The following is a 27,077-nucleotide window of genomic DNA, read 5'->3' on the forward strand; positions in this document are numbered from 1 at the left end:
AGTTAGCTTATGTGAAGGGTTTTGCACACTTCACAACACCCTCTAAATGCCAGATCTTCTCCCCTCGTGTGGCCCTCCTTGGAGGGAGCCAGCATGCGTGGCATCCCACAATGCCCCAGTGCTGGGCTCCCCTTCTGTTCAGTCCAGCTGCAGCAAGGATTGGTGGAGCATAACATCATGGCAGAAATGCCAGGTGCCTCTGAGATCCAGGGACCTACACAGCACAGACTTCCCTAAGTTCATTGGAAGGACATGCAAACCCAGGGGCTAGAAAACCTTCATTCCCTTGGGAGCTTGTCAGGGATCATCTTCCAGGATTTGTTTCTGTTGAGGGTGAGGAGCTTGGTCGAATTGTTTGGTTCATGGAAAGCAGGTAGATGAGGTGGGAGCAGACAGTCAGTCCTTCACACGGTCATTCCTTCACACGATCAGCCCTTCACACGATCAGCCCTTCACACGGTCATTCCTTCACACGGTCAGCCCTTCACACGGTCAGTCCTTCACACGGTCATCCCTTCACACGGTCATTCTTTCACACAGTCATCCCTTCACACGGTCATTCCTTCACATGGTCATTCCTTCACGTGGTCATTCCTTCACGTGGTCAGTTCTTCACACGGTCAGCCCTTCACACGGTCAGCCCTTCACAAGGTCATTCCTTCACACGGTTATTCCTTCATGTGGTCATTCCTTCACACGGTCAGTTCTTCACACGGTCAGCCCTTCACACGGTCATTCTTTCACACGGTCAGTCCTTCACACGGTCACCCCTTCACACGGTCATTCCTTCACATGGTCATTCTTTCACACGGTCATTCCTTCACACAGTCTTGTATGTGGACAGGACACACAGCAAAGATTGCTGAGCTTTGTTCCTCCTCCTGCCCTTCGCAGGGTCCAGGACCTCAAGGAAGCAGGTCACCTTCCCCCGACCAAGTTTTCCCAAATCCTCAGAGAGCGGAGGGCTTTGGCACAGATTTTTGATTTGTCAGGTCCTGCCTTTAGCTCCCCTGGGGTCAGATAGACTTTCTTTGCCCACAGAAACACAGATTAGATGCCAAAGTGGGGAGTCTTTGATGACAGCGGTTCCTTGTCACCCGACGCCATTCTCAAACCAGAGCTGCGCTGAACTCAGTCATGTAGGACTTGTTGGCCCCACACCCACCCCGAGCACAGACCCCGGACTGAGCCTGGACCCTTCCTCTGGTTACCTGGGCGGCCTCTGGTAAGGGAGAGGCAATGCCCCAAAGGTCAAGTCTGCCAGCAAGTACCTGGGAGAAGATGTGCTTATTCCCCAGGGCTAAGGGCTTCAGTGTCCCCTGGAGCCTGGAGCAGTCTTTGCACAGAGAGGCGCTGAAAGTACCAGTACACTAGGAGCCACATCTCCTCTTCACTTGTGGATCATCACTAAACTGGGGGTACTGGGGAACAAACAGTGCCACCCCTCCCCTCCATTTTGTATACTGCAGCCCACTCACTCCTGTCCTCACATCTCTCTAGTAGCGTGGAGACTCCAAATCCAATTCAAGGACCTCCAAGCCTTTATGATGCACCTGCTGTGTACAGGGCACTTCTGAATTGTTAAGACTGGAAGGGGCCTAACACACTAATACCAACACCCTCCCTTCACAGCTGAGGAGACTATGACTTGAGAGAGAGGAAGGGACTTGCCCAAGGTCATGAGACAAAGTTGCAGCAGCCCACACTTTGGTCTCCACATGATTCCTGGTGGGGTCTTTTCTCCTCCTTCTGAAACCCAGCTTTGCTGACTATAACTCTCCCTCCTCAGGTCCCATGCCAGTTGGGCAGCTGGTAGGGCACCAGGGTGACTTAGGAAAGGGTGAACCTCAATGGCTTCCCGTTTCTTTAGTCACCCACTGACCTGAGGAGGAGCGCTTGATCCAACAGTCTGTTGTTTGCTTTGGCTGATTCAGAAATGCAAAAGTCTCCTTCCCTGACCCAGCCTCCTATTTTATTTAGTGTCAGGGATAGGAACCTGTGATGTCATTGGGCTCGGGGGCTCCCAAGGGGGAAAACTCCCTGGGCCAGTATAGAGTCCTCCACAGCTGCAGTGACCAAGAGGTCTGATGACTGGCCCTGGGCATGCAATCCAGATGTGTTAGAGGAGGGCCAGTGCCCCCAGTCATTAGGACCTTCAGTCCTGGCTCCAAACATTTCATTTCTCCTTTGAAAGTAAACATCGAGTGGAGGGGACACTATGGGTGTGGAGTACTACATATCATGGCAAAATGTTTGCTGATCTGGTTTTTCCCTTCTCTTTGTTCTAAGGACAGACTCTCTAGGAGGAAGTGGGGGGGGGGGCAGGAGAACTGGAAGACTCAAGTAATACAAAAAGAGAAGATAAAAACAATTTAAATTTTTAAAAGGAAAGAAAAGTGGCGACCTTAAGTCCCAGGTGAATCATGGTTGGTTCATAGTGGACCAAAGGTATGGCGCATCCCCCAGTGGGACCCCAGGGAAATCGTGAGCCCTGCCCTGTTTCCTAGACTGTGGTATTTATTCGTGCATTTTTACCTGTTATTCTGAACTTGACAAACACAAACCTTGTCATGGACAAAGGAAGAGCTGAAAAGGAGGATGGCCCAGGCAGCCCCAGCCCTCCTGGACCTGCCATGCCTGTCCTGACACTCGGCACCTCCCTCCACTGCCCAGCTCTCCTCTCCCTCATCCTGTGCCTCCCCTTGTAGCAAAGAACAAAAGAAAGGGCGGGGGGCGGGGGGGAAGCAATTTAGGAAAGATGCCCAAGCTGGCCACTGACCAACAACGTGAGCTGCAGCACCCACCCTCCAGCCAGTCACAGCCCGGGGGATTCCAGACACTCATACACCTCGTGTTCAGTGAGTCCCCCACTGATGGGCATCTGCTTTATTTCTAGTTCTTAGCTACACAAAAGGAAAACAAAATTTTTAAAAAATCATTGCTATAAACGTTTTGGTGTCTATGGGGGCTATCGGCATCATCATCATCACCACTAACATTTATGAAGCACTTCCTATGTGCCAAGCACTGTGCTGGATCCTCAGCACCCCTGGGAGGGAGGGGCTGTCATGAGCCCCATTTTATAGATGAGGAAACTGAGGCAAACCAAGGAGAAGTGACTTGGCCAGGGTCACCAGCTAGTAAGGATCTGAGGTCAGATTTGAAGTTGGGTCTTCTTGACCCCGGGCCCAGAGCTCTATCCACTGAGCCACCTTGCTGTCGTGTGGGGCAAGTGCCTGGCCATGAGATCTCTGGGTCAAAGGGTATCGGCCTTCTTGGCCTTTTTTCAAATTAAATTTTCTTTTTCATTGTGAACTTAGCCATCTTTAAACAAACATTTCTACATACAAAGAGGAGGAACGAATGCTCGTGTAAGAAGCTGACCTGTTCTGTTTAGTGGGTTACGAGCAGCTGGTGGATAGCCCAGTGTATGGCTCACACCTGCAATCCGTGCTCCCCAGGTGGCCACAGCTGGTGGCTCCCTCAAGCTCTGGCATTCTGAGCCAGGGCAGGCTTAGCCAGTCAGGTGTCAGATACCAATATGGGGAGCGGTGGTGGCAGCAAGCTGCATAGGGAGAGGAGAGCCAGCCCGGCTCAGAGTCAGAACAGGCCAAGCCTCCAGCCTGGCCCTGAGTGTCGCTGTGTGAGACAAAAGAAATAAACAGAAAAAGCTTCTCAGGGTAGTAACAAGACTGCTGCATTTGCGCCTGTCCCTTCTGAACTTGGCTGTGCATTTTTTCAGAGGCACCAGTGGACCTTCATTCACTAATTAGCTCACCTTTCCCCCTCCCTTGAGCCAGGATGCTGAGCTCCACAGGACGATGCGGCTGTGGTCACGTCTCCTTCTTGGGCCCTCCCCCACCCCCTTCCTCTCTGGCGCCTCAAGGTTGGAGGCTTCTTGGTTTCTCATAGACTTTTGAGTCGGGGATTCTGTGATCAGAGGTTTGGGGCCTCTGGGGCTCATTCTTTCTTCTGATATTGTTGGTGCCACCATATAGTCTGTCCTCCTGGTCCTGCGGGCGTCTTTCCGCGTCAGTCCTCCTGAGTCTTCCAAGGTTTCTCTGAAGCCAGAGTTGCCCCAGTATGGTACTGTTTTGTTCAGTCCAGCCAGTCTTGCCCCCTCCACCTTGATAAGCACTTATCCTGTTCTGAATTAGCATCGCTCTTTTCCCAGAGCCCCCCCGCTCTCTGCAATGCCCCACTTAGCAGGGGCACAGTTTTCTCCTTGGCATAAGCAGCACCTGCTGTGGTCCTTCCCCAGTTTTTTAGAGTGTGAGAGAGGCATCTCCCTGACTCCTGGTTCTGGCTCAATAGCCCTCGTGCTGATGACTTCCACAGTGATCTTTAACAGGACTAACACTTTCCACTCTAGCCTGGTGCAAGAATCCTCTTCTGCACAGCTGTACAAGGGGACGATGATAGAGCTTGATACGGTTATATATTTACTAGCATATTTATTAAGTGAGATGCTTGTGTGACTTTTTAGGTTGGCCTCTGCCAGTAGCCTCCAGGAAACACTGCCTACTTCCTGGGGTGGGCCATTAAAGACAGGAGGGGTCACAGGAAGCCAGAGGATCCTGGGCTCCTGAGTAGGAAGGAACCTGAGCCCTCTGACCCCATCCCTCTGAAGTCCAGGAAACAAAGGAATTTGTCCAAGATGCCACAGGGAGGCAGGGACAGGAGTCTTTAGGGTTCAGTCCTGACACTGACTCCCTGCCTAGTACAGTCTCCACTCACCTCCTCAAGATGCGGGAAGGGGGAACGATACATTCAAGGGGACAGCCTGGGACCCCGGCTGCCTCAGTGACACAAACCTGCCAGGGTCCGAGGAGGCTGAGCCTCCTCCAGGCTGCTTCCTCCTTGGCCCTCCTCTAGGTCAGAATGGAAAGGGCTGAGGCAGCTTGTCCTGTCAGACCTTGGCTCCTGGGGTCTTCCTGACTCAGTCTAGCTTCCTTAGTGCATGAATTCAGCCCTTTATCGCAGTAAAAGGGCAACAAAAGTCCTGTCTACAGATGCAAAAAAGAGCAACCAGGCCAGCCCCCTCCCCAAGATGCTGGCCACCTTCCTGGGGTCAGGAAGGAGTAGCATGAGGGAGGCCGTGTGCAGGGCCAGGACAGGCCAGGGCACCTTCTTGAGGTGAGTGGGTGGGGGCACCACCTGATCAGATGTAGCTGAGCAGGCTCTCACTAAAGGTTGCCAGACTGGAAGGTGAGGACTGACCGAGGCATGGACTGCAGGCTGGCATTTTGGTCAGGGCCAAGCAGAGCCCTTGGGAGCCCCCTGGGCCTGGCCAGTCCTTTCAGCCAGGCAGGCTGAAGCGGGGCCCTCATCACTTGGGTGGAGTGATTCAGTCCTCAGAGCCCCTTAAAGTCCACTCAGCAGACATTTGGGAGGTGGTGAGCTCCCCATCCCTGGGAGGCTGCAAGCAGAGACTCAGGGACCCCTTGTCCAGAACATTTCAGAGGGCATTCTTGTTCAGATGCAAGGTGACCTAACCAGATGCTGAAGCTCCCAGCCCTCCCAGCTTCGAGCATCTGTCAGGAAATCATTCCATCATCCTTCTTAAAAGTGAGTTACAGAGACCCAGTTCAATCAGTCATCAAAGCACTTATTAAGCACTGGCTGTTTACCAGGCACTGTCCTAGGCACCGGGGATACAAATGCAAAGAATGAAATAGTCCTTGCTCTTGGAGAGCTTCCATTCTATTGGGGAGAGTGAGGCTAGTGAGGGCACTGTGCCCCATCACCATACACACACACACACACACACACACTCACACACGCATACTCACACACATACACACACATACTCACTCACAGTCACACAAACACACACATGCACACAATGCACACACGCACGCACACATACACTTACACACATGCACTCGCACATGCATGCATACTCACACATGACACATATACTCACACATGCATACTCACAGACACACACATACGTGTCACTGTGTGCAGAAAGGCTCAGAGCTGGCGAGGGAAGGGGGATTAGCATGCTCAGGGACTCTGCAGAAAGAAAAGCTTGGGACTTCATGTGGAAGCAGCTGCCAGCCGCGGGCACAGGACCTGCCCATGTTTCCCTGAAACAACCCCCAGAAGGACCAAGCCCAGTACTGGGAACTGCACGTCCTCAGCAGCCCAGCCGATGAACTGGCCTAAAATTAACTTTACAGTGGCCCCTTCCACCCCCACCTGCCCTTCACTCCTGCTCTTGACCCCTGGCAGAGCACGAGAACCCCCAGGGGGGGATCTTTGGCTTGGGGGCCTACCCCCACCCTCCTCCAGAAGACCAGGGAGTGCCTACTTTAGCAGGGGGCGGTGAGCAAGAGCACCCTCCTGGCAGAGGGCCCCTTCCCCACTTCTGCCCCTGGCTGCCAGCCCGCCTGCCCCAGGTTACACAGATGCTTTTTAATTTTTAACTAGGAACCCTGCCCCGCAACCAAAACCCAGAGGGAGAAAGGAAAGGGAAAGGAGGCTGATGAATATTCATAAATGCTCAGTATTTCTTTCCATTTCCAGCGGTGGTCTCATTAAAAAATCATGATGGAAAGAGCAGATCTTGTTCCCGTGTGGGTGCAGACAGGTCGGGGCAGCTGTGCTCAATGGCCTTGGGCACAGGGGCCCACAAGCGGAAGAAACCCTCCCCTGGCATTGACCACCCCAAAGAGCCTCAGCTTCCTCATCTGTAAAAAGGAGATGTTAATCCTGGAACTAGCCTCCGACCAGGGACGTGCTGAGGAGGGCACTCTGGAGACTGTGGGTGCTGGGTATCATCATCTCTCCCCATTGTACCCCTGTGAGGCAGGCAGTGCAGTAGTTATTGCCCCATTTACAGGTGGAGAAGCTGAGGCCAAGTTGGGATTCTCCCTCAGGTCTCCGGGCTCAGGACCCTGAGAGCAGACCTACCTCAGACAGATGCAGGACTGGACCACTGACTTCTCGGTGTCCCCAGACTCTGGATGGCTCACTTGACTTCTGGTCCCTCTCTGGCCTGCCTCCTTGTGCCAGTGTGTCCTGTGCCCCCCGACTGCTGATCTTCCCCAGCCTTCTTCTCCCTATACTCCCCATGGGGAGAAAGGAGGGAAAGGTGACTTGGGCCACTTCACTCCTGCTCCAAGGAGACCACTGGATAGAGAAGAAGCCACAGTTCTATGTATGAATAAGGGTCAGTCCCACAGGGAGTCAGTAAGTGGCCACAGGACCCCAAGTCACCCCGAGAGATCAGGGACCAGGAAACCCAGAGCTCTGGGGGCTGAGCTGTAGTCGGGGAGGGTCTTGGCCAAGTTTGGAACTGACCCCAGCACAAGACAGTGCAAGACTGGGTAGTGACACATGAGACAAGACAAGCTCCCCCTCCGCTGTGAAGAAGTAGAAGGGAAACCATCTAAGAGCAGAGAGTATTTCTTTGTACCCTCCGTGGCAATGCTTAACTAAGCTTTGATTCTCTCCTCCAACTTTGGAGGATAGATAAGACAGGCCTTTGCACCTGGCCAAAGGCTCACACCCACCCTGTCCTCCTCACCTGGGCTCCACGGGCAAATCCAAAACCTCTCTGAGGTTACTTACTCATCTGTAGACTGTGGATAATATCTGAGTAGCCACTACCTCCCAAGGCAACTTAAGGATCAAATGAGATCAGGCAGCTGAAATGTCTTGTGCCCTCAAAGCCCCCTGGGCATAACTTGGAGCCTGCCTGAGCCAGAGGAAAGAACCTGGTAAATCCTGGTGGATTTGCCTGGGGAAGGTGGTGAAACCTGTGAAAGGGGGATGATGGCAGTGCTTACCTCCCAGGGATGTCAGGAGAGTCAAAGCAGACCGTATTTGTAAAGGCTACAGAAGGGTTAGCTGTTGTTATTATTGTCTTTTAAATTTCTCTTTAACCTGCTGAACCCCAACTTGCTCATCTGTCAAAGACGGGTTCAGACCCCTGGGTCTCAGAGACTCCTGTCAGCTCTCCCTCTCGGCCCGGTGGTCCTGAGCATAAAACTTACTGTTTATCACAAACCAATCTCCCTCCTGTTTGAGCCAGTTAATGGATGGTGCCCATGGTCCCTTCAGAATCTCGGGAGGATGAGACTTTGTCGTCTGACGCGTTAGCAGCAGATTTCATGAGCGAGTTTTCTGTGCCTTCATCCAAGCCACTGATGAAAGCATAGACTAGCAGACCCAAGTCCAGGCCCCAAGGACACCCACTTTCTCAAGGTAACATCAGACCATCAATGACTATTCTCTGAGGTAGTTAGAAGATTCAATGGATAGAATCCTGAACCTCAAGTTCAAACCTGGCTCAGGCACTTCCTAGTGTGTGACCCTGGGCAAGTCATTTTACCTCTGTCTGCCTGATCCTTTTCGGCAAATGAGGGGGTTGGACCAGGTAGTCTCTAAAGTCGATGTATATGAGGACAGACTGGGAGTCCATGAGTCCCAGCCTCACCAGTGTGGAGGGGCAGCAGACCCGAGCATGGTGTGCTCGAAGGCCCACTGAGGCAAAGAAGCAACGATGTGCTTCAGTGCACAGGGAGGAAAAGATTATTTTCTTGTTGGGCTCTTTCTGTACTCAGCACCTTATCTCCCTCACATCTGGGAAAGCCTGCTTGGCTGGGAGCAGAACCCAGGCCTGTCCTGAGGGCCTCAGCCAGCTGGCCCTGGAGAAACTTGCAGAAAAAGAAGCCTATGGGATGTGAGGACAGGACGGCTTTCGTGACAACCAGAGTTCTTTTGTGCAATATCTTAGGGCCTTCCCTGCTTCCTCTGCTGACCCCAAGACTCACAATGCAGATGGGCACGCAAACATGTGTGTGTGTGTGTGAGAGAGAGAGAGAGAGAGACAGAGACAGAGAGACAGACAGACAGACAGATAGACAGACAGAGACAGAGATACACACAGAGAGAGTGTATGTGAGTGTGTGTGTGTGTGTGTGTGTCTGCCCTTGAGCTCTGATGTTTGGCGGTGGGGAGCAGACCCCCCAGAGTTCACTCTGCCCTACTTAAAAGATGCTTTCATCTCCTAGCTTGTCTCTCAGGGCTTCAACTTGCAGAGTTCTGCTGATTCAGCATTTCCATGGGTCTAGAGTGTTTTAGAATGGGCATGGTGGAACCGTTGGTCCAGCCCCCTCACTTTACAGAGAAGGAATAGAAATGCTTTTTGTTGTTCAGTCGTTTTCAGTCACATCCAAATCTCTGTGATCCCGTTTGGGGTTGTCATGGCAGAGATACTGTAGTGGTCTGATGTGTCCCTCTCCAGCTCATTTGACAGATGTTAACTGACAGATTTTACAGAATTAAGTGACTTGCCCAGGGTCACACAACTAGTCAGCATCTGAGGCTGGATTTTAACTCTGCTCTTCCTGACTCCAAGTGGGACGCTCTATCCACTGCCCCTCCTGGCTGCAAAAGGGACTGGTCTAAGGTCCTCGAGGGAAAAAGGAGAGCCTGGGTTTAACATCTCCTACACCGCCCTGGGGAATCATCATCCTCTGACTATAGAGAAAGCAAAGGGATTGGCCTCAGGTCACACTGCTCACAAGTTCTTCACTGAACCAGGCAGTTGTCCTCGTGCTCTCTGGAAACCCTGGCCCAGGTCAGGGAAAGTTAGTCACCTGGAAAAAAGAGACAAGAGTTGCTAAGTTCTTTGCCAAAGGTGTTCGGGAATTTATTGTTTTTTTAAAGTATGTTGCAGGAACCTAAGCTGCAGACAATGAATTACAGCTGATGAAAGAAAGGAAGAGTTTCTGTGGAGTATCCTTAGGTAGGAGACCTGAATGTTGGAGGCCTACCTCCCTCCCTTACTAGCTGTATGTAGTCCCCTCTCCCAAGGCCTCGGTTTCCTTCTCTGTCAAATGGGAGGGGTGGCTTGGACGTTCTTCAAGGACCTGGCCAACTGTAAGTCGCTTTCTCAGATAATAATGTTTTGGCAAAGTCCTCCTAGGCTGCAAGAAGACTCTGACCCCGGGGAATGTTTTGAAAGTGACCATTAGCCATTGCATGCATGGGGTTAACATTAGCAGACTTTCTCTGGAGACTGGAGCGGGACTAGCCTGAGATCTCTTACATTCTTGGCGTGCCTGAGGTTCTGTGAGGTCCTGCTGGGCCCAGGCCAAATCCTTTTATAATCCCAACAGGATAATTTCAACATCGCTGACCCGGTGGGTGTTTTTTGGGCTTAGAAAACAAACCATGCACACAGTGAGTCGTATAAAATCATACTGATGAATGAGCAGGGCACACATGATTGCCCTGGGATTTGTCTCCTACATTCATAGACACTCAGCTCTGAAAGGGAACTCAGACTTCCTGAGAATTCTGTCTTTGGAGGTCAGCCTGTCCAGAATCCCTCAGTGTTGGGGCTGCCAGAGAGGGGCCTTGAATTTACAAAATAGGAAGCTGAGACCCAGGAAGGAGAAGGATTCTGCCCAAGGTCCCTGATGCCCAGGCTTCCCCACTGATGCTCAGCATATCCACTGTCTACCCACATTCATTCCCATCCCAGGCTGCCCCCTCCTCTTGTCTATGAAATGGAAATTGGCTGGGATGAAGGCTAAGCATCCAGTTATGTAAGAGGAAAGTGGTCCAGCAGCAAAGGTCCCTTGACTGCTAGCTCCCAGGAAAGGGCTTTATGGCTTGGGGAGGGTACCCAACTAGCTGGCATTACTAAACAAGAACTCTCAGGGAGCAGGCCCTGAGACCTCTCCATATTTCCTAGTCATGCTGGACTGAGGATCTCAGGAGTGGATACTTCAGATGAGCCCCATCCTGGATCCTAAAAGAGTTAGCAGCTCAGCCACCATCAGTGATATTTGAACAATTATGAGAAGCAGGAGAGGTACTGCAAGATTGGAGGACAAACACCCCAATTTTCAGAAAAGGGAGGGGAGCAAGGTCTACAAATTATAAGCCAGTGAGCTTGATTTGGATTCCTGGGAAGATTCTAGAACAGGACATTAAAGAGATGGCTGGAGAACATTTAGAAAAGGAAGCAGCGACTACCAAGAGGCAGCCTGGCTTCGGAAAGCACAGGTCATGCTGGGCTCACCTTGTCTCCTTTCCTGGCAGGGTTACTGACAGCTGGGGAGTCAGAGTGCCAGAGCATTCTCGAGGCACAGGGAACATTCAGGGGCTGTTCCCAGTGCTAGCAAGACTGGCTCCTTTCCCCTGAATGCAGGGCCTTGTGGTCATTGTATGGCAGGCAGTTTACCATGAACTGAGCAAAATATTTGATAAAAAACCTCGTGTTCTTCTTGCGGACAAGACAGAGAGATACAGAGTTCAATTATGTGTATTCAGAACTGGTTCAATGGTCGGGCTGAAACAGTGGTCCTTGGTTCAATGTCACCCTGGCTCAAGGTCTCCCGTGGAGGACCACAGGGATCTGTGCTCGGCTCAGACGTTGTTGTCAAGGAGTTGGGGAGAGGCAGAGAGATGGTGAGCTCATCAGGTCTGCAGGTGACCCAGAGCTGAGAGAGGCAGTGGATAGAGCTCTGGGCCTGGAGTCAGAGAGTCCTGAGTTCAAATGTAGCTTCTGATACAAATTAGTTGCATGACCCTAGGCAAGTCACTTAACCTCTGTTTTCTCCCCTGTAAAGTACGGATCCTAAGAGCACCTCCACGGTTGTTGTGAGGATCAAATGAATCGTTTTTATGGAAGCACTCAGCACAGTGCCGAGCACACAGTGCAATGTAAATGGCAGCTGCGTGTGGCATGACCTGGGTAGCCAGTGTTAGATATTGTGCCTACCCACACCAGGAGGTAGGTATGCCAGGATTTGACCAACTTCAGATCCCATAACCCCAGAAGCTTACCCTGTGCTCCCCAGCCATCAACAGCCCCTGAGCTTCCTCTGAGTCTTGGCAGCTGTGGGGTCGTGCCTGGAGATTCTTTCAGGAAGGGCCCTAGGGGATATTAGACAGAGAGGGATACTGTCAGACCTAGGGCAGCCTCATTCTGATCCCTGGCCTACAGAGCTCTGTGACACTGGGCATGGCCATCCCCCACTTAGAGGTCCACTTCTCTGTCTACTGGGAGTCACAGTGGCACAGGCCACATGGCGGACAGAGGAATGAGCTGGGCGTCAGGGAGGTCTGGGTTCAAATCCCACCTCTTCTGGTTCTTAGCTGTGTGACCCTAGGCAGTCACTTACCTCACTGAGACTCAGTTTCAGCCTCTGTGAAATTGTTGCCAGGCACCCTATCATCCCTGCTCTTGTGAGGTTCAGGCCATGTATGGCCAGGGTTTTGCAGTTCTCCAGAATGTCCATCATCATCACCATCCATCATCTCAGGATGCCCTGGGATGCCATGAGATCAGGCGATGAGGTCTGGGGGCTGCATCCTCCTCCTGCAGGAGGTCAGGGGCATTGCTGAGCCTGCAGCTCAAAAGGGCTTGAACCCAGGGCTCCTCCCTGGGCCCCCAGGCTCCCCTTGGGCCCCCAGGCTCCCCTTGGACTCCCAGGCTCCTCCCTGGGCCTTCCTTCCCAGTGTGCTGGATCTGCTTTACTCTCCACGGTCAGGCTGATCCCCGCTCCCCAAACAGTGCCCCTTGGCCCAAGCACTGGCATGGGCCGAGGCTCCCAAGGCTGGATTCAGAAGGTGTGTAGATCCAAGGGTAGCCCTCCCAGAGGCCTGGGCTGCTGGGCTCTCCAAATAAGGAGGGAGCACCTTCCCCAGAGCCTCTGCTGGGGCATTGCTTCCTCCTGACCCGCCTTGGAGGCTGCGGGCCACGCCCCCCCCCCCCCCCCCCCCCCCACTGTGCTGTGCCCCCTTTGATCCCTGGCCAGGGTGGCTGGGACTCTCTCCAGGATAGAAAAAAGGGAAATGCTTTTCCTTTCTTGGGTGGGTTTGTATTTATATAAGCCCTTCACAGTGAGACACAGCCAAGTGTTAGGTATAGAGGCTCAGTGTGGGGAGGGGGAGGACAAATGGTGCGTGGGGAAGGACCAGGCAGTGAGCCCCGGCTCAGGTCAGCGGTGTCATTTAGAAGTTAGCCAGAATTTTGGGCCCAGCACGAGGGGGTCCCCAGGGGCCAGCCAGGAGAATTCTCTACAAAGAGCATGGAATGATGAGGATGTCCTATACACACACACACCACATGCACACACACATATATATACCACACATACACATACACATGCACCACACACACACACACACACACACACACACACACACACACATACGACTTCCCAGGAAGCCCATTCCACTGTGGGGCAGCATTCATTCTTAGAATGTCAAGTGGACAAACATTTAGTAAGCACCTCCTGTACAAGGAGGCTGCAGAGGAGCCCCCTTCCCCTTGGGAGCTGCTCCTTGTGCTGCACACCCAGTGTGATGCACTCCCCCGTGATGCACCCCCCCTTCTCCCGCTCACGTTGGGCTTCTCCAGCCACTGCAGTGCTCTCCCTTCACGCTTCCTCCAGTAGCAAGAACCACTTTTTCAGCCTGGTTGCTCTGTTGGCGGCATAGGGGGCAGGGGGAGGAAGCAGTTGGGGTGAAATGACTTGCCCAGGGTCACACAGCTAGTGTCTGAGCCTGGATTTGAACTCAGGTCCTCCTGACTCTACAGCCAGTGCTCTATCCACTGTGCTACCCAGCTGCTCTGCAGTACCCAGGTCAGAGCCAAGCCCTGCAGGCCTGGTATGGCACAGCCTAGAGCTTTGGCCCTTGGGGAAGTGATATGGAGCAGAGAAGGAGAAGAGACCAGCCCCAAGGAAGCTGTCTGCCTCAGTTTCCTCATCTGCTAAGTAATGATGATAGTAGCCCCTATATCCCAGGGCTGTACTGAGGGTCAAGTGAAATCATATTTGTGAAGTGCTTTGCCAGCCTTGGAGAGTTATAGAAATACTAGGTAATAGTGTGGGTAAGCATGAGGATGGCATCCTTCTGGTGCACAAAAAGGGAGAAAGACCCCTTCCCAGGAGAACCGCTTCTCTCTCTCCCTCCCTCTCTATTTCTCTCTTTTTCTGTCTCTTCTCTGTCTTTATTTGTGTCTTTATTTTTCTGGCTCTTCACTGTCTCTCAGGCTCTTTCTCTGTTTCTCTGTGTGTGTCTCTCTGTCTCAGACTCTTTTTCTCTCTGTCTCTCTCATCTCTGTCCCTATTTCTCTCTCTGTCTCTTGTCTCCATGTCTCTTTTTTTCTCTGTCTCTGTCTGTCTGTCTGTCTCTCTCTCCCCCGTCTCTGTCCCCCTTCCATGTCTCTATTTCTCTCTTTGTCTTAGTCTCTCTCTGTGTCCCTGCCCTCCCCACACTGAGGGGTAGGAAGCCAGAGGGAACACTGTGGAGTCTGCAGACACCTTGACCCTGCCTTGCTCCAGGTAGCTCCTGGTGCCAGGGAAGCCTGACTCTTTTCCCTCTGAATACAGTCTTCTGGGGATTAGGCCCCAGTGCTCCCTCTTTCTCTGTCCTCACATCCCTCCCCAGATGTCACTGAATCGCTACCTCCAGGCAGCCTCTGTAGCTGTCATCTGTCCTCATTACCCCATCACTAAGGTGTATGTGTGAGAGGTAGGAGCCCTTTATCCTAGAGTTTCCAGGGGACCCTCAGGCCCTGTATCTCTTGCCAGTCACTCTAACCTTCCATGACTGACTTCTCCCTCCCCTTCCTCTCCTACGTCCCCATTCCCAGAGGGCCAGTCATTAATTAACCTTTTGCACAGAGCTGCATCCCCTCCCCAGCCAGGGCTGAGGAGGGCATGGGAGGACAGCTATTCCCTTTCCCATGCTCAGACTTCATCACAGACTCACAGAGTTAGGGCTACACAGCAGGGAGGCAAAGAAGAAAAGGCAAAGGGAGGCAGGGAGGGAAGAAGGAAGGAAGGAAGGAAGGAAGGAAGGAAGGAAGGAAGGAAGGAAGGAAGGAAGGAAGGAAGGAAGGAAGGAAGGAAGGAAAGGAGGAAGGAAAGAGGGAAGGAGGAAGAAGGGAGGGAGGGTTGAGGTGCTTGTGCGTGAGGAGAGAAAACCCCGGCAGGGTGGACATGGAAAGGCAGAGCCAGAGACATTGCGAGGGAAGAGGCAGCAGCAGAGGATGGCAGCCAGAGATGAGGGCAGCAGCGTCTCCCTGGGTCAAAGACCTGCTTGTGGATCTGTTCTCTCCTTTCACATAAATTTCTGTTTCCCGCTGAATTCTGGGATCACGGCCCTAAGGCTAGAAGACCCTCAGGTCCTCGTATTGTAGACGGGGAAGCTGGGGCAGGGGCTCGATATCAGTTCTGTTACTGAACCTTCCCCTGGCGTTTGCTCCCATAAATTTCTGGGGATCTTGAAGGCTGTTGTTGCTGCAGAGCAGTGCCCTTCTATGGTATCTAGCGATGTTGGCATCAGAGCACACTGTAGACTCCCTGGGCAGAGGAGGCGGGGAAGGGGTCCTGGTAACAGCTGAGGGTTCTGGCCCAGAATCACAACTTCGCAGTGATGGAGTATTTGGCTCTTCTCCTGCCAGAGTGCGCTCTCTCCACCCCCAAAAACAGAACTGTTGATAATTTCTTAATCTGCCTTAATGCTAATTCTGCCCTTTCAAAGGGGAAGGAACCAATGTGGGGAGCATTCCACTCTTCGTCTGATTTTCACCACCAACAACGAAAAGACATTGGCTAATGGGCTAGAAAGGAAGGGAAGTGATCCCTCTCTCAATAGAGAAGCATTCTTTAAGTCCTGCTTGTGTGGCAGGTACATGATGGGAACACACACACACACGTACACACACACACATTAAAATGTCCCTGTCCTATTGGAATATATACTGTTTTAGAACACCTGAGAGGTTAAAAATGAATGTTAAACATTGTTTTACCTGTAATTAGGGGAAAATAAAAATATTTTTTAAAACATTAAATTAAGAAAAAAAAGAACTTCTGAGATATGAGAGGAAAACAGACAAACATAGACATGCTCTGTAGGGCTAGGTGCAGAAGATTTTCAAGGTTTGGGGAAATTATCAGTAGGGACCCTTGGAACGTGTGTGCATGTGTGTGTGTGTGTGTGTGTGTGTGTGTGTGTGTGTGTGTGTGTGTGTGTGTTATATACATACACACATATGCCTATGCATATATATAATATATATATATGGAAAGTGTTTTACAAACCTTAAAGTGCTTATAAAAGCTTGCTAAATTCAGGTGAGGAAGAAGAAGGGAGAGTTGCCTAAACAGTGTGGACACATAGGCAGCTCACCATCCCACTCAGATTTAGAACAGGGCGGACAGATCATGGAAACCAGGGCAGGTGGGTGAGAGGACTGATGCCAGAAACCTGACACAGTCCTGCAGGAATGGCGTCGACCAGGCTAAGACTCAGAAAGAGCAGAGGCTGCCAAGGAGGCTGAGGACAACAGGAGAGAGGCTGTAAGTAATATTGGGGAACAGAGGAGAGTCAAAGAAGAGATAGGATTGCTGATGGGGGTGAATGGGATGATGATAATGAAGACTGAGAGAAGGCAGAGCTGTCCAGTGACTACTCTGCTTTCTCTGCCCAGGAGAATGGTCTTTGTGCTTGAGAGGATGGAACAAAAATGACTAATGGGGAGATGAAACCCAGGATAAGTAGCGGAATTGAAAGAGCCCTTGGCTGCCATTGGTGAGCTCCCGCCATGGAGGCCAGATGAGGGTGCTCGGAGAGTCGTCGGCTGTGTTTGCTGAGCCCCTATCAGGGATCTCTGAATGACTGTGGGAAACAGGAGAGTTGTCACAAGATTGGAGAAGGGCAAGGGTGGACTGATTTGCAGACAAGGAAGAAAATGGAATCCCCTAACTCTGGGCCAGCCATCTGTGATTCCTGGCAAAGGTCTAGGAGGTCTGTTAAAGGGATGACTGGCAAACAGCTAGAAAAGGAGGCTGTGATCTTAGAGACCCAGCGGGGCTTGTTCAAGGATAGGTCGTGCCAGAACCCCCCTCATCTCTTTTGTTGACAAGGATTAGACTGGAGTGGATCTGGAGAATGTTGTAGCTGGATGAGGGATAACAGGGTGGTGGTATAATTCCACTGGCATAGAGGACCCCAGATGAGAAAGTTCCCTCTACCAATGTCATTTGACCCCTCTGCAACTTAGAGTCTTAGCTACTGGGTGGGGGGTGCTCTGGAAGATGAGTGACTTGGCCAGGATCACACAGCTAGAACATATCAGGGGCAGGACTTGAACCCAACTCCTCCTGGCTCCAAAGCTAGCTCTAGACCTACTTTGCCATGTTGCCTAGTTACAACTAGTTACAAGACTACAGTTTACTTAGATTTCAGCAAACCATTGAGACTCTCTTACAAAGAATGTTTGTTGTCTCCACCTCCCCTCCTTTTACCCTCTTCTAAACATCCAAGTTTGGTTTCTGATGACATTATTCAACTGGGGGGCGGAGCCAAGATGGCGGAGTAGAAAGACGCACATACACATAGCTCTGAACCCACAACCCATAGAACATCTGTATAAAGTAACTCACAGCGAATTCTGGAGCAGTAGAGGCCACAGAACAGTGGAGCAAAGGAGATTTCTGTTCCAGAGGGACCTGCAAACTTCTCGCAAAAGGTCCGTCGCACTGTGGACGCAGAGCCCAGCCCAGCCCTGCCGCAGCCACAGCACCAAGAGGAACAGATCCGAGCAGGCTTCAGGGACAGGATCTCCAGCGGCTGCACAGGTCCCTCCACCCACAGGTGATGGGGGTCAGTGAGAGGGTCTCTTTGGCAGGTCGAGAGGGGAGTGGGGTGCCCCCATAACTCAGGCCCCCTCGGGAGGCAGAAGCTGAGGCAGCGGCAGACCAGGGCTCCCCAAGCAGGCAGGAGCCTGGATCCATTGTTGAAGGTCTGTGCATAAACTCCCGGAGGGAACTGAGCCCGAGAGGCGGCCCTGCCCCAGCCTGAGCACCTGAACTTAATCTCACACTGAATAACAGCCCTGCCCCTGCCAAAGCCCCGAGGCTGGGGAGCAGCATTTGAATCTCAGACCCCAAGCGCTGGCTGGGAGGATCCGGAGGTGAGGTGGGTGTGAGGAGAATATTCAGAGGTCAAGTCACTGGCTGGGAAAATGCCCAGAAAAGGGAAAAGAAATAAGACTATAGAAGGTTACTTTCTTGGTGAACAGGCATTTCCTCCCTTCCTTTCTGATGAGGAAGAACAATGCTTACCATCAGGCAAAGACACAGAAGTCAAGGCTTCTGTATCCCAGCCCATCCAATGGGCTCAGGCCATGGAAGAGCTCAAAAAGAATTTTGAAAATCAAGTTAGAGAGGTGGAGGAAAAGCTGGGAAGAGAAATGAGAGACATGAAGTTAAAGCATGAACAGCAGGTCAGCACCCTGCTAAAGGAGACCCAAAAAAATGCTGAAGAAAATAACACCTTGAAAAATAGGCTAACTCAATTGGCAAAAGAGGTTCAAAAAGCCAATGAGGAGAAGAATGCTTTCAAAAGCAGAATTAGCCAAATGGAAAAGGAGATTCAAAAGCTCACTGAAGAAAATAGTTCTTTCAAAATTAGAATGGCACAGATGGAGGCTAATGACTTTATGAGAAACCAATAAATCACAAAACAAAACCAAAAGAATGAAAAAATGGAAGATAATGTGAAATATCTCATTGGAAAAACAACTGACCTGGAAAATAGATCCAGGAGAGACAATTTAAAAATTATGGGCCTACCTGAAAGCCATGATCAAAAAAAGAGCCTAGACATCATCTTCCATGAAATTATCAAGGAAAACTGCCCTGAGATTCTAGAACCAGAGGGCAAAATAAATATTCAAGGAATCCACAGAACACCGCCTGAAAAAGGTCCAAAAAGAGAAACTCCTAGGAACATTGTGGCCAAATTCCAGAGTTCCCTGGTCAAGGAGAAAATATTGCAAGCAGCTAGAGAGAAACAATTCAAGTACTGTGGAAATACAATCAGGATAACACAAGATCTAGCAGCTTCTACATTAAGGGATCAAAGGGTGTGGAATATGTTATTCCAGAAGTCAAAGGAACTAGGACTAAAACCAAGAATCACCTACCCAGCAAAACTGAGTATAATACTTCAGGGGGAAAATTGGTCTTTCAATGAAATAGAGGACTTTCAAGCATTCTTGATGAAAAGACCAGAGCTGAAAAGAAAATTGACTTTCAAACACAAGAATGAAGAGAAGCATGAAAAGGTGAACAGCAAAGAGAAGTCATAAGGGACTTACTAAAGTTGAACTGTTTACATTCCTACATGGAAAGACAATATTTGTAACTCTTGAAACTTTTCAGTATCTGGGTACTGGGTGGGATTACACACACACACATGCACACACGCACACACACATAGAGACAGAGTGCACAGAGTGAATTGAAAAGGATGGGATCATATCTTAAAAAAATGAAATCAAGCAGTGAGAGAGAAATATATTGGGAGGAGAAAGGGAGAAATGGAATGGGGCAAATTATCTCTCATAAAAGAGGCAAGCAAAAGACTTATTAGTGGAGGGATAAAGAGGGGAGATGAGAGAAAAACATGAAGTTTACTCTCATCACATTCCACTAAAGGAAAGAATAAAATGCACACTCATTTTGGTATGAAAACCTATCTTACAATACAGGAAAGTGGGGGATAAGGGGATAAGCAGGGTGGGGGGGATGATGGAAGGGAGGGCATGGGGAGGAGGGAGCAATTTGAGGTCGACACTCATGGGGAGGGATAGGATCAAAAGAGAATAGAAGTAATGGGGGACAGGATAGGATGGAGGGAAATATAGTTAGTCTTATACAACACAACTATTATGGAAGTCATTTGCAAAACTACACAGATTTGGCCTATATTGAATTGCTTGACTTCCAAAGGGAAGGGGTGGGGAGGGAGGGAGGTAAAGAAGTTGGAACTCAAAGTTTTAGGAACAACTGTCGAGTAATGTTCTTGCCACTGGGAAATAAGAAATACAGGTAAAGGGGTATAGAAAGTTATCTGGCCCTACAGGACAAAAGAGAAGATGGAGACAAGGGCAGAGAGGGATGATAGAAGAGAGAGCAGATTGGTCATAGGGGCAATTAGAATGCTTGGTGTTTGGGGGGGGAGGGGATAAAAGGGGATAAAATTTGTAACCCCAAATTTTGTTAAAATGAATGTCAAATAAATAAATAAATAAATTTTTAAAAAAAGAAATTATTCAACTGGGACTGCACCAAAGTAGCTGATGGCCTTCTCTCAGGCTTCATCTCTTCAGTGCTCTTGGCAGCCTTGGTGTCTGGTCATTCTCTCCTTCTGGTTCTCCATCCTCTGGGCCTGGTTCTCCTGCCACCTATCTGACCACTCCTTCTCAGCCTTCTTCCCTGGTTCATCATCCCCCAACCATGGCCCCCCTCCCCCAGGCTCTGCCTAGGGTCCTCTTATCTCTCTCTCTCCCTCTCTCTCTCTCTCTCTCTCTCTCTCTCTCTCTCTCACCTCTCCATCAGGTGGCACATCTTGTCATTTCTGCCCCTACCACACTTCTCCCATCCATATTCTCCTCTGCATTCACACAACCACCATTGCCCCCCATTTAGACCCTTCTTACTTCTCACCTAAACCATGATGGGTTTTCTCAGTTGCAGTGTGTTGTAGTGGGAAGGGCATTGATTCTAGCGTCAGGGAGCCTGGGCTCCAGGGTAGCTTTGTTCCTGTCTCCTTCCCTCTCAAGGCTTTGCTTTCTCACATGTCATGTGTGAGAAATCCCTATGTCATGTGTTGGCTGGTTCCCATAGAGGGGCATCTGGTGACCTGATTAACCTCTCCTTTCAGGCTCCTGGTCCCTGGCTCTGTGGTCTCATCCACCCTGACTCTGAGCTGACCAGGCCTGGCTATATCTCTTGGTGGTACCTTGGTCAGTGGTCATGGTGGCTGAGGCCAGCTTGAGCTTGGTCTTCTTACTGTATGGAGAGATGGAGAAAGAGGAAGAGGAGAGGCAAGGAGAGGAGGAGGAGGAAAAGAAAAGAGGAAGAAAGGAGGAGATGGAGGAAGAGGAGGAAAAGAAGGAGGGAGAAAAGAAAGGAGGAGCCAGAGGAAGGGGAAGCCTTACCTACTGTAGCCATGTTCAGGAGTACATGGAGGGAGGCCATAGGGTGGGGGCAGTGGCTGGGCTGGCACTGTACCTCTGACAGAGCGTCACCAAATGCCTTTCTCTCTCTTCTCCTGCAGGGGAGTTGCTGAGTCAGCCCAGGCCAGAGGGGGTCGCTGAGATCATCTGCCCCAAGAACGGCAGCGAGCGAGTGAACGTGGCCTTGGTCTACCCCCCGACACCCACCGTGATCAGCCCTTGTTCCAAGTGAGCTCCCCTTGAGCCCCGCCCCCAGCCTTTCCCTCAGCATCGATTGTCTCAGTGCTAGTGATCACCAGCATCATTTATTAACAATTATTAATTGTTATTATTACCATTTCAAAAACATTATTTTTCTTAGAATTACACTGAATCTAAATTCACCAAATTCAGTCTAAATTCACAATCAGAATTTCACTGGAATGTCCAGATCTCTCCACAGCCAGGGTCCCTACCAGGCACAAGTGAATGGCTGGTGTTTCCCCCCAGGCATCCGCCCTGTCACCACTGGGCTCAGCAACACGGGTCTGAGAATCTAAGAATGAGCATCTGCTAAGCACCTACTGTGTGCCAGGCTCTGTGATCCTCACAACCCGCCTGGGATTTTATAGATGAAGGAATGGAGACTTGGAGAGGGCAGTAAGTGTTTGAGGTGGGTTTCATAAACAGGTCTCCCCGATGCCAAGTCCAACATTCAAAGCACTAGCCCACCTAGCAGACTCGAGCATTATCTTACCACCATGGCTGCACGTGTGGGCATGAGTGTGTCTGCATGTGAGGGATTAGGAAACCAGGAAGGCAAGAAAGAAAGAGACCCCCACACAGGAGAGAAACCAAGAAACCAGCCCCATAGTGGGGGCTGTGGGCTGGGAGAACTGTGGGCACAGTTCTCATGCAGAATATCCCACTTGGTGTGAACTGATGCTAGAAGCTTTCAGCTGTATAAATCTCAATGTGTTTTCATGTTATAAAAATAAAGATGAAGAGAGGGACCAACCTGCAGTCAGAAAGTCCACATGCCCTCTCACATACTAGCTGCTTGTATCTGGACAAGTCACTTAACTTGTGTCTGCCTCAATTTCCTCATCTGTAAAACTGAGGGTGATGATAGTCCCTAGCTCACAGGGCTGTTGTGAGGATCCAATGAGTCAGTAGAGGTAAAGTGCTTTGTAAGCTTTACAGAGCTAAGTAAATATTAGCTGCTATTACTCTCCCCATTTTCCAGGTTAACAAATTGAGTCTTAAAGAGGTCCATGGTTTGCCCGTGTCCAGCAGATATCATCCACATCCCACCTGCCTCCTTTCCCTTGAGTCAGAAATGGTCTCCCCAACTCCTGCATCCCCTAACAGCCTCTTCTCTTCCTCCCTCCCTGCTGTTCACAGGAAGAATGTTGGTGAAAAGCACAGGAACCAGTAATGGCAGGTGAAGTCACACTGTGGGGATTCCCGAGGAGGAAGACAGCCCTGAACCCGCCTGGGCTGACTTGGCTGGCATCCAGGGGATGGAGCCTTGGCTGGTCTCCCAACACGGACACATGTGGAAGGGACTTTCAGAGGATGGAGTGGACAACCTGGAGCCTTTGAAAATGGAGCTCGGAGAAGGGGGGTTGGGGAGGGAGGGAGGAAGGAAGGAAAGGGAAAGACTATGGAGCAAATGTTTTACAATCTGAACCTCAGAACTGTGATCTGCCAAGGAAGAGCTACTTGTAGAGGAAAGCTGAAGAAGGAAGGAAGGAAGGAAGGAAGGAAGGAAGGAAGGAAGGAAGGAAGGAAGGAAGGAAGGAAGGAAGGAAGGAAGGGAGGAAGGAAGGAGGAAAGAAAGGGAAGGAAGGTCTAATGGCCACTCAGGGATTTTGTTTTCTGTGCACACATAAGCCATAGCTGCCCTCCAGATGGCTGGATCAGAGACTGAAGTCAATTCTGTTCCATGGGAAAGAGAGACCCTTGCCTGAAGCTCACTGCTGCTGCACAGCAACGACCAGTGTAAAATATGTATACGTTTATCTTTATTTTTATAATATGAAAATACATTGAGATTTATACAGTTGAAAGCTTCGAGCATTAGTTCGCACTGGGTGCAATATTCTGCATGAGAACTGTGCCCACTTGGGGCTGGTTTCGGTCTCTGTCTTTCTCTTGCCTTCCTGGTTTTCTCATCCCTCACATGCAGACACGCTCATGAGCATACGTGCAGCCATGGTGGCTTGAATGGGGCATCCATGTTCATTCTTTCCTGCTCTTCTATCACCGTGGAATTGGAGAGGAGGGCTCCTCAAGCCCTGGTGGGATATCTGTCCCCCTTCCTGCCACCACTGAGCAGGATAGACCAGCTGCGCCATGTCCCCTTGGTAGTCAGAGAGCCGGCCAGATGCACCCCTCTACCCGGGAGGGAACCACCTTTATCCTCCAGATTTCATCCTTTGGGAGTCTCTCTGTGGGGTCTAGACCCAACCTGGACCCAGCAGCTTCTCCAGCTTGGTATAGCTCCTTCCAGAATTGGCATCCAAAGGAATAGCCTGTGAGAGTACAGCAGCCCTGAGAGCTCCCAATGGAGGCATCAAGCAGGCCATGAATAGAGGTTGCCAACTGATAAAAACCAAAATCCTTCCTGTGGGTGAATTCTTGGCTCCCAAAGCTTCAGCAGCTGGAGGACACAGGTCTCTAAGTACTGAAGTTCTTCCTGCAGGGCAGGCTGGTGAGAGGCCTGCTTCCTCATGTCGGTCAAACCTAGCAAAGTCACAGGAAGTGTGACCCCATCACCGCCCCCCCCCCAGTGGTCAGCTCCCTCACCGAGGTGGCCATTTGCCCAAAGGGAGAGATGGCTGCTCGATGGACTTGCCCCAGCTAAAGACCTGCCCACCAATGCCCAAAAAGCTTGACTCAAAAATCTTACTGCCACCAAATAAGCTCCGTGACAATAAAGGGTCACCAAAGAGACAGGTGTCTTCATCCAAGTCTGTCCTGTTGTAAGACTTCTCAAGAGTCAGGCACACCTCTTCTGCAACCACCAACCACTGCCACAAGTGGACACCCAGAGGCATCTAAAACCTTCCTGACTCCCTAACACCAGGAGGTCAGGCCCCCAGAGAACTTGGTTTGGGTTTTCCTGTCCAGGCAGCAGCATTCCCTGTGGTTATAATAATAAGACTTTTCTGGGGTGATTTCCTGCAAAGAGCTAGCAGGGCCTTCCCTCTGGCAAATGCTTCCAAGGGCCTATCCAGGGACATGAGGCTCTCAGGGGTTGGGATCATGCCTAGCTGCCTCAGTGGTGTGATGATGGGGAATGGGTCTCATTGGAAGTCTCCCCATTGGGGAGGAAAGGGTGTGAGAGGAGAAGGAGGCCAGGCCATTGGTCAGCTGGAGGTCCTCTCCTGTTTGTCCTAAAAAGTATTGACTTACTGAATGCTAGAGACATTTAAAAGTTCAGTACCTCTCTGAAAGGCACAACTGGGGGGAGGAAAGAGCAAACCCTCCACTAGGAGGCCAGCCTTTATGCCCTAGGAGCCCCCTGAGCCCTGCCAGGGGCCAAGCGAATAGGCAGGCATGCCAAATGTTTATAGCCAGGAGAACCCAGCTGTATCGGTTCCTCTGTCTCTCTCACGCACTCTTGAATACTTGAATCTGCTAGACGGCTCCAGTGTGAGGTTCCAGGAGCCTCTGGGTGAATGAATCCCCATGTCCCCGTTCTCTCTGTGTATGTGTGTACAGTGTAAGCGGGATGGTGACATGTAATGTTCTACAGACCACCTGTGAAAGGTGCCAGGCAGACAGAATGATCGAGACAGAATGATGCGTCCATACCTAGGACCATAGGTCTCTCTCCCTTTTTATCTTGGCATGAAACAGTGCAGAGTCTGTTGTAGATAGAGTGTGTCTGGTCTTCTGCGATGGTGTTTCCAGAAAGCAGCCAAGGGCTTACCGTGGGAGAAGCTGATGATCCCCTGCCAAGGTGCCCACAGTCTCGTGTGTTCTTGTGGTAGTTTTGAATGTGTGATGTGTGCACTGTGATTTATGCTGCCAAGGAACCCAACCAGGGGATGGAGGGGACGGACCCTGACCCAATCCGCTCAAGAGCCTGCTTCATCTGTGGAGGGGAAGGGCTGGGAGTTAAGGCCAAATGTCCTGAAAACACTTTCTGCCACGCAGGAACATTTGCCATCTACGCAGGGAATTCTACATGCTCTTTCCATGCTGGGTCACTGAGCGGCCCAGTGGCTGGCAAGACTGTGTCTGCATTTCAGGAATACGGAGTGAATAAGCTCCACAAAGCACAAGAAGGGCTCTCCCCGCCTCGCAGCCCCCTCTCCTGACCCTCAGAGGCTGCCCTCCAGGGCACTTCAAGCAACAAGGGGCATCCAAGTGGCTGAAGGGACCCAACAGTGCATTGTTGGTGTCAGAATATGCCGACGCCTCGTCAGCTGAGGCTGGTGGTTCAAGCTCTCTGAAGGATGAGGAAGGACAGGCTGGGGTTGTGGACTCTCCCATGGGTTTTTCTCATGCCACAGTTGGTGAAATGTACTGGCAGTTGATTGTCAAATCGTCCTAGATGGGCAGAATAAAAAAAAAAAAGATTCTTGCCCTGGAAAAGGTAAATAAAAGGAAAAGGAAATGGATATTCTTGTTGGCAGTTTGTCCTTTCTCAGAACCATTCTGACTTTAAAAGGAGTTTTTATTGATATCTTTTGGTTTTTCATCAGGGTCATTCACTCTTTCTAGGCACACTGAATGAAAGAATTTTTTTTTTATTTTTAAGCAGCATCATCATATAGTTGATAGAATGCTGGGTCTGAAGACAGAACAACTGGGTTCAGTGGCTTGGTTTGCCACTATTCCCTCTGTGTTATTTGGCAGGTCTCTCCCCTTGGCCGTCAGTTTCCTCATGGTAAAATATGGGAGCTGGACAAGATAAGTCTGTGAGTTCTCTTCCAGTTCCATGAGTCTATGAAAATTATATTTAAGCGTAACAGCTTTTGGGGACAACACCCCCTCCTCATGTGTGGTGGAATTATCATCTCCCCTTTAACTGCTCCAGGCTCACCATCTGTAATTCTCTACTTGGATTCTAAGTCAATTGAGGGATATGTTATGAGTCATAAATGAATAGAAATGCACAATTTCTCTCATTAATTAATCAATTAACTCTGAGCCCCCACTCCATTTTATAAATATACAGGAGAAAGCTTTTCCCCATAAGTTTTCACTCATCTCTCTCTTGACATCATATCCTTATCTCATAGGTTCAGATAAACATTGTTACTGGAAATATAATTTATTAAGTGTGACAAACACCACAACGATCTATTTCAATATTTCAACAATGCATTAGTGGTGAGAAAGTTTACGACCAGACTCACCTCCATCCATGCACTACAATGGCTGACTTCTCCACAGACACTGGAACCAGAGTTCCACCATTCAGGCCTCTCAGGATGGTGATTCACATTTCATACAAATCCTTTCCTTCCCATAAAATAAACTCAGTTCTTTCCAGATGTCTCTTCAAGCTTTCTCAAACATGGCAGCTGATTCTTGAGTGTCTCAGGAGAGAGGTCCTGAGTTTGACTTGCTATCCCCATGTCTCTGTGCAGGTGCAGGCCGGACATTTGCTCCCCTTCTCTCCCCCACTGAGATTCCACATCTTTCTTCCAGGCATTAGTGTCTTGTTCTAGTTTTCTGTCCCTCAAACAACCTTCGAGCACCTTGTCTGGTTCTCCCCTTTGTCCCATCCACTCACTCCCATTGATAAGCCATATCTGTGTCCAGGTCACATCACCATAAAGGGACTCTGACAATTGTCTTTGTCCTCTCCAGCATCTAGAACAGGGATGGATCAGCCTGAACAGACCCATTTGAGAGGGTGGTGCTGGACTTGTTTGAAAATGAAGCATGAAGAAGAGCTGTAGGGACCATTCCCAGATCAAAGGTGCTGCTCCAAAGGAGAACCTAGAATATCTTCTGCCTCTTGGCCAGGGCACCACCTGGTACCACCAAGCTCCCCAGCTTGGCTGGACAAGGACCAGCCACCAGGCCCTAATCATGGGATAGGGATTGGGGCAGGGGGGGAGGT

At 50.4% G+C, this 27,077-nt stretch overlaps 1 protein-coding gene across 2 annotated transcripts in view; it reads left to right on the top strand.

Annotated features, from left to right (window-relative positions):
* Nucleotides 1-25,623, top strand: part of MFHAS1 (multifunctional ROCO family signaling regulator 1) — a 57,792-nt gene extending 32,169 nt beyond the window's left edge. The window contains exons 2-3 of one of the 2 annotated variants that reach the window (XM_072625586.1): nucleotides 21,112-21,238; nucleotides 22,394-25,623. In XM_072625586.1, the coding sequence (XP_072481687.1) occupies nucleotides 21,112-21,238; nucleotides 22,394-22,427 (161 nt within the window). In that variant the 3' untranslated portion in view covers nucleotides 22,428-25,623. Of the gene's footprint in view, nucleotides 1-9,681; nucleotides 9,761-21,111; nucleotides 21,240-22,393 lie in introns of those variants that run through there. The other variant, XM_072625587.1, reaches the window with a different exon arrangement.
* The last annotated feature ends 1,454 nt before the right edge of the window (nucleotides 25,624-27,077 follow it).

The sequence above is a fragment of the Notamacropus eugenii genome, chromosome 7 (genome assembly GCF_028372415.1).
Source record: "Notamacropus eugenii isolate mMacEug1 chromosome 7, mMacEug1.pri_v2, whole genome shotgun sequence".
Taxonomy (NCBI): domain Eukaryota; kingdom Metazoa; phylum Chordata; class Mammalia; order Diprotodontia; family Macropodidae; genus Notamacropus; species Notamacropus eugenii.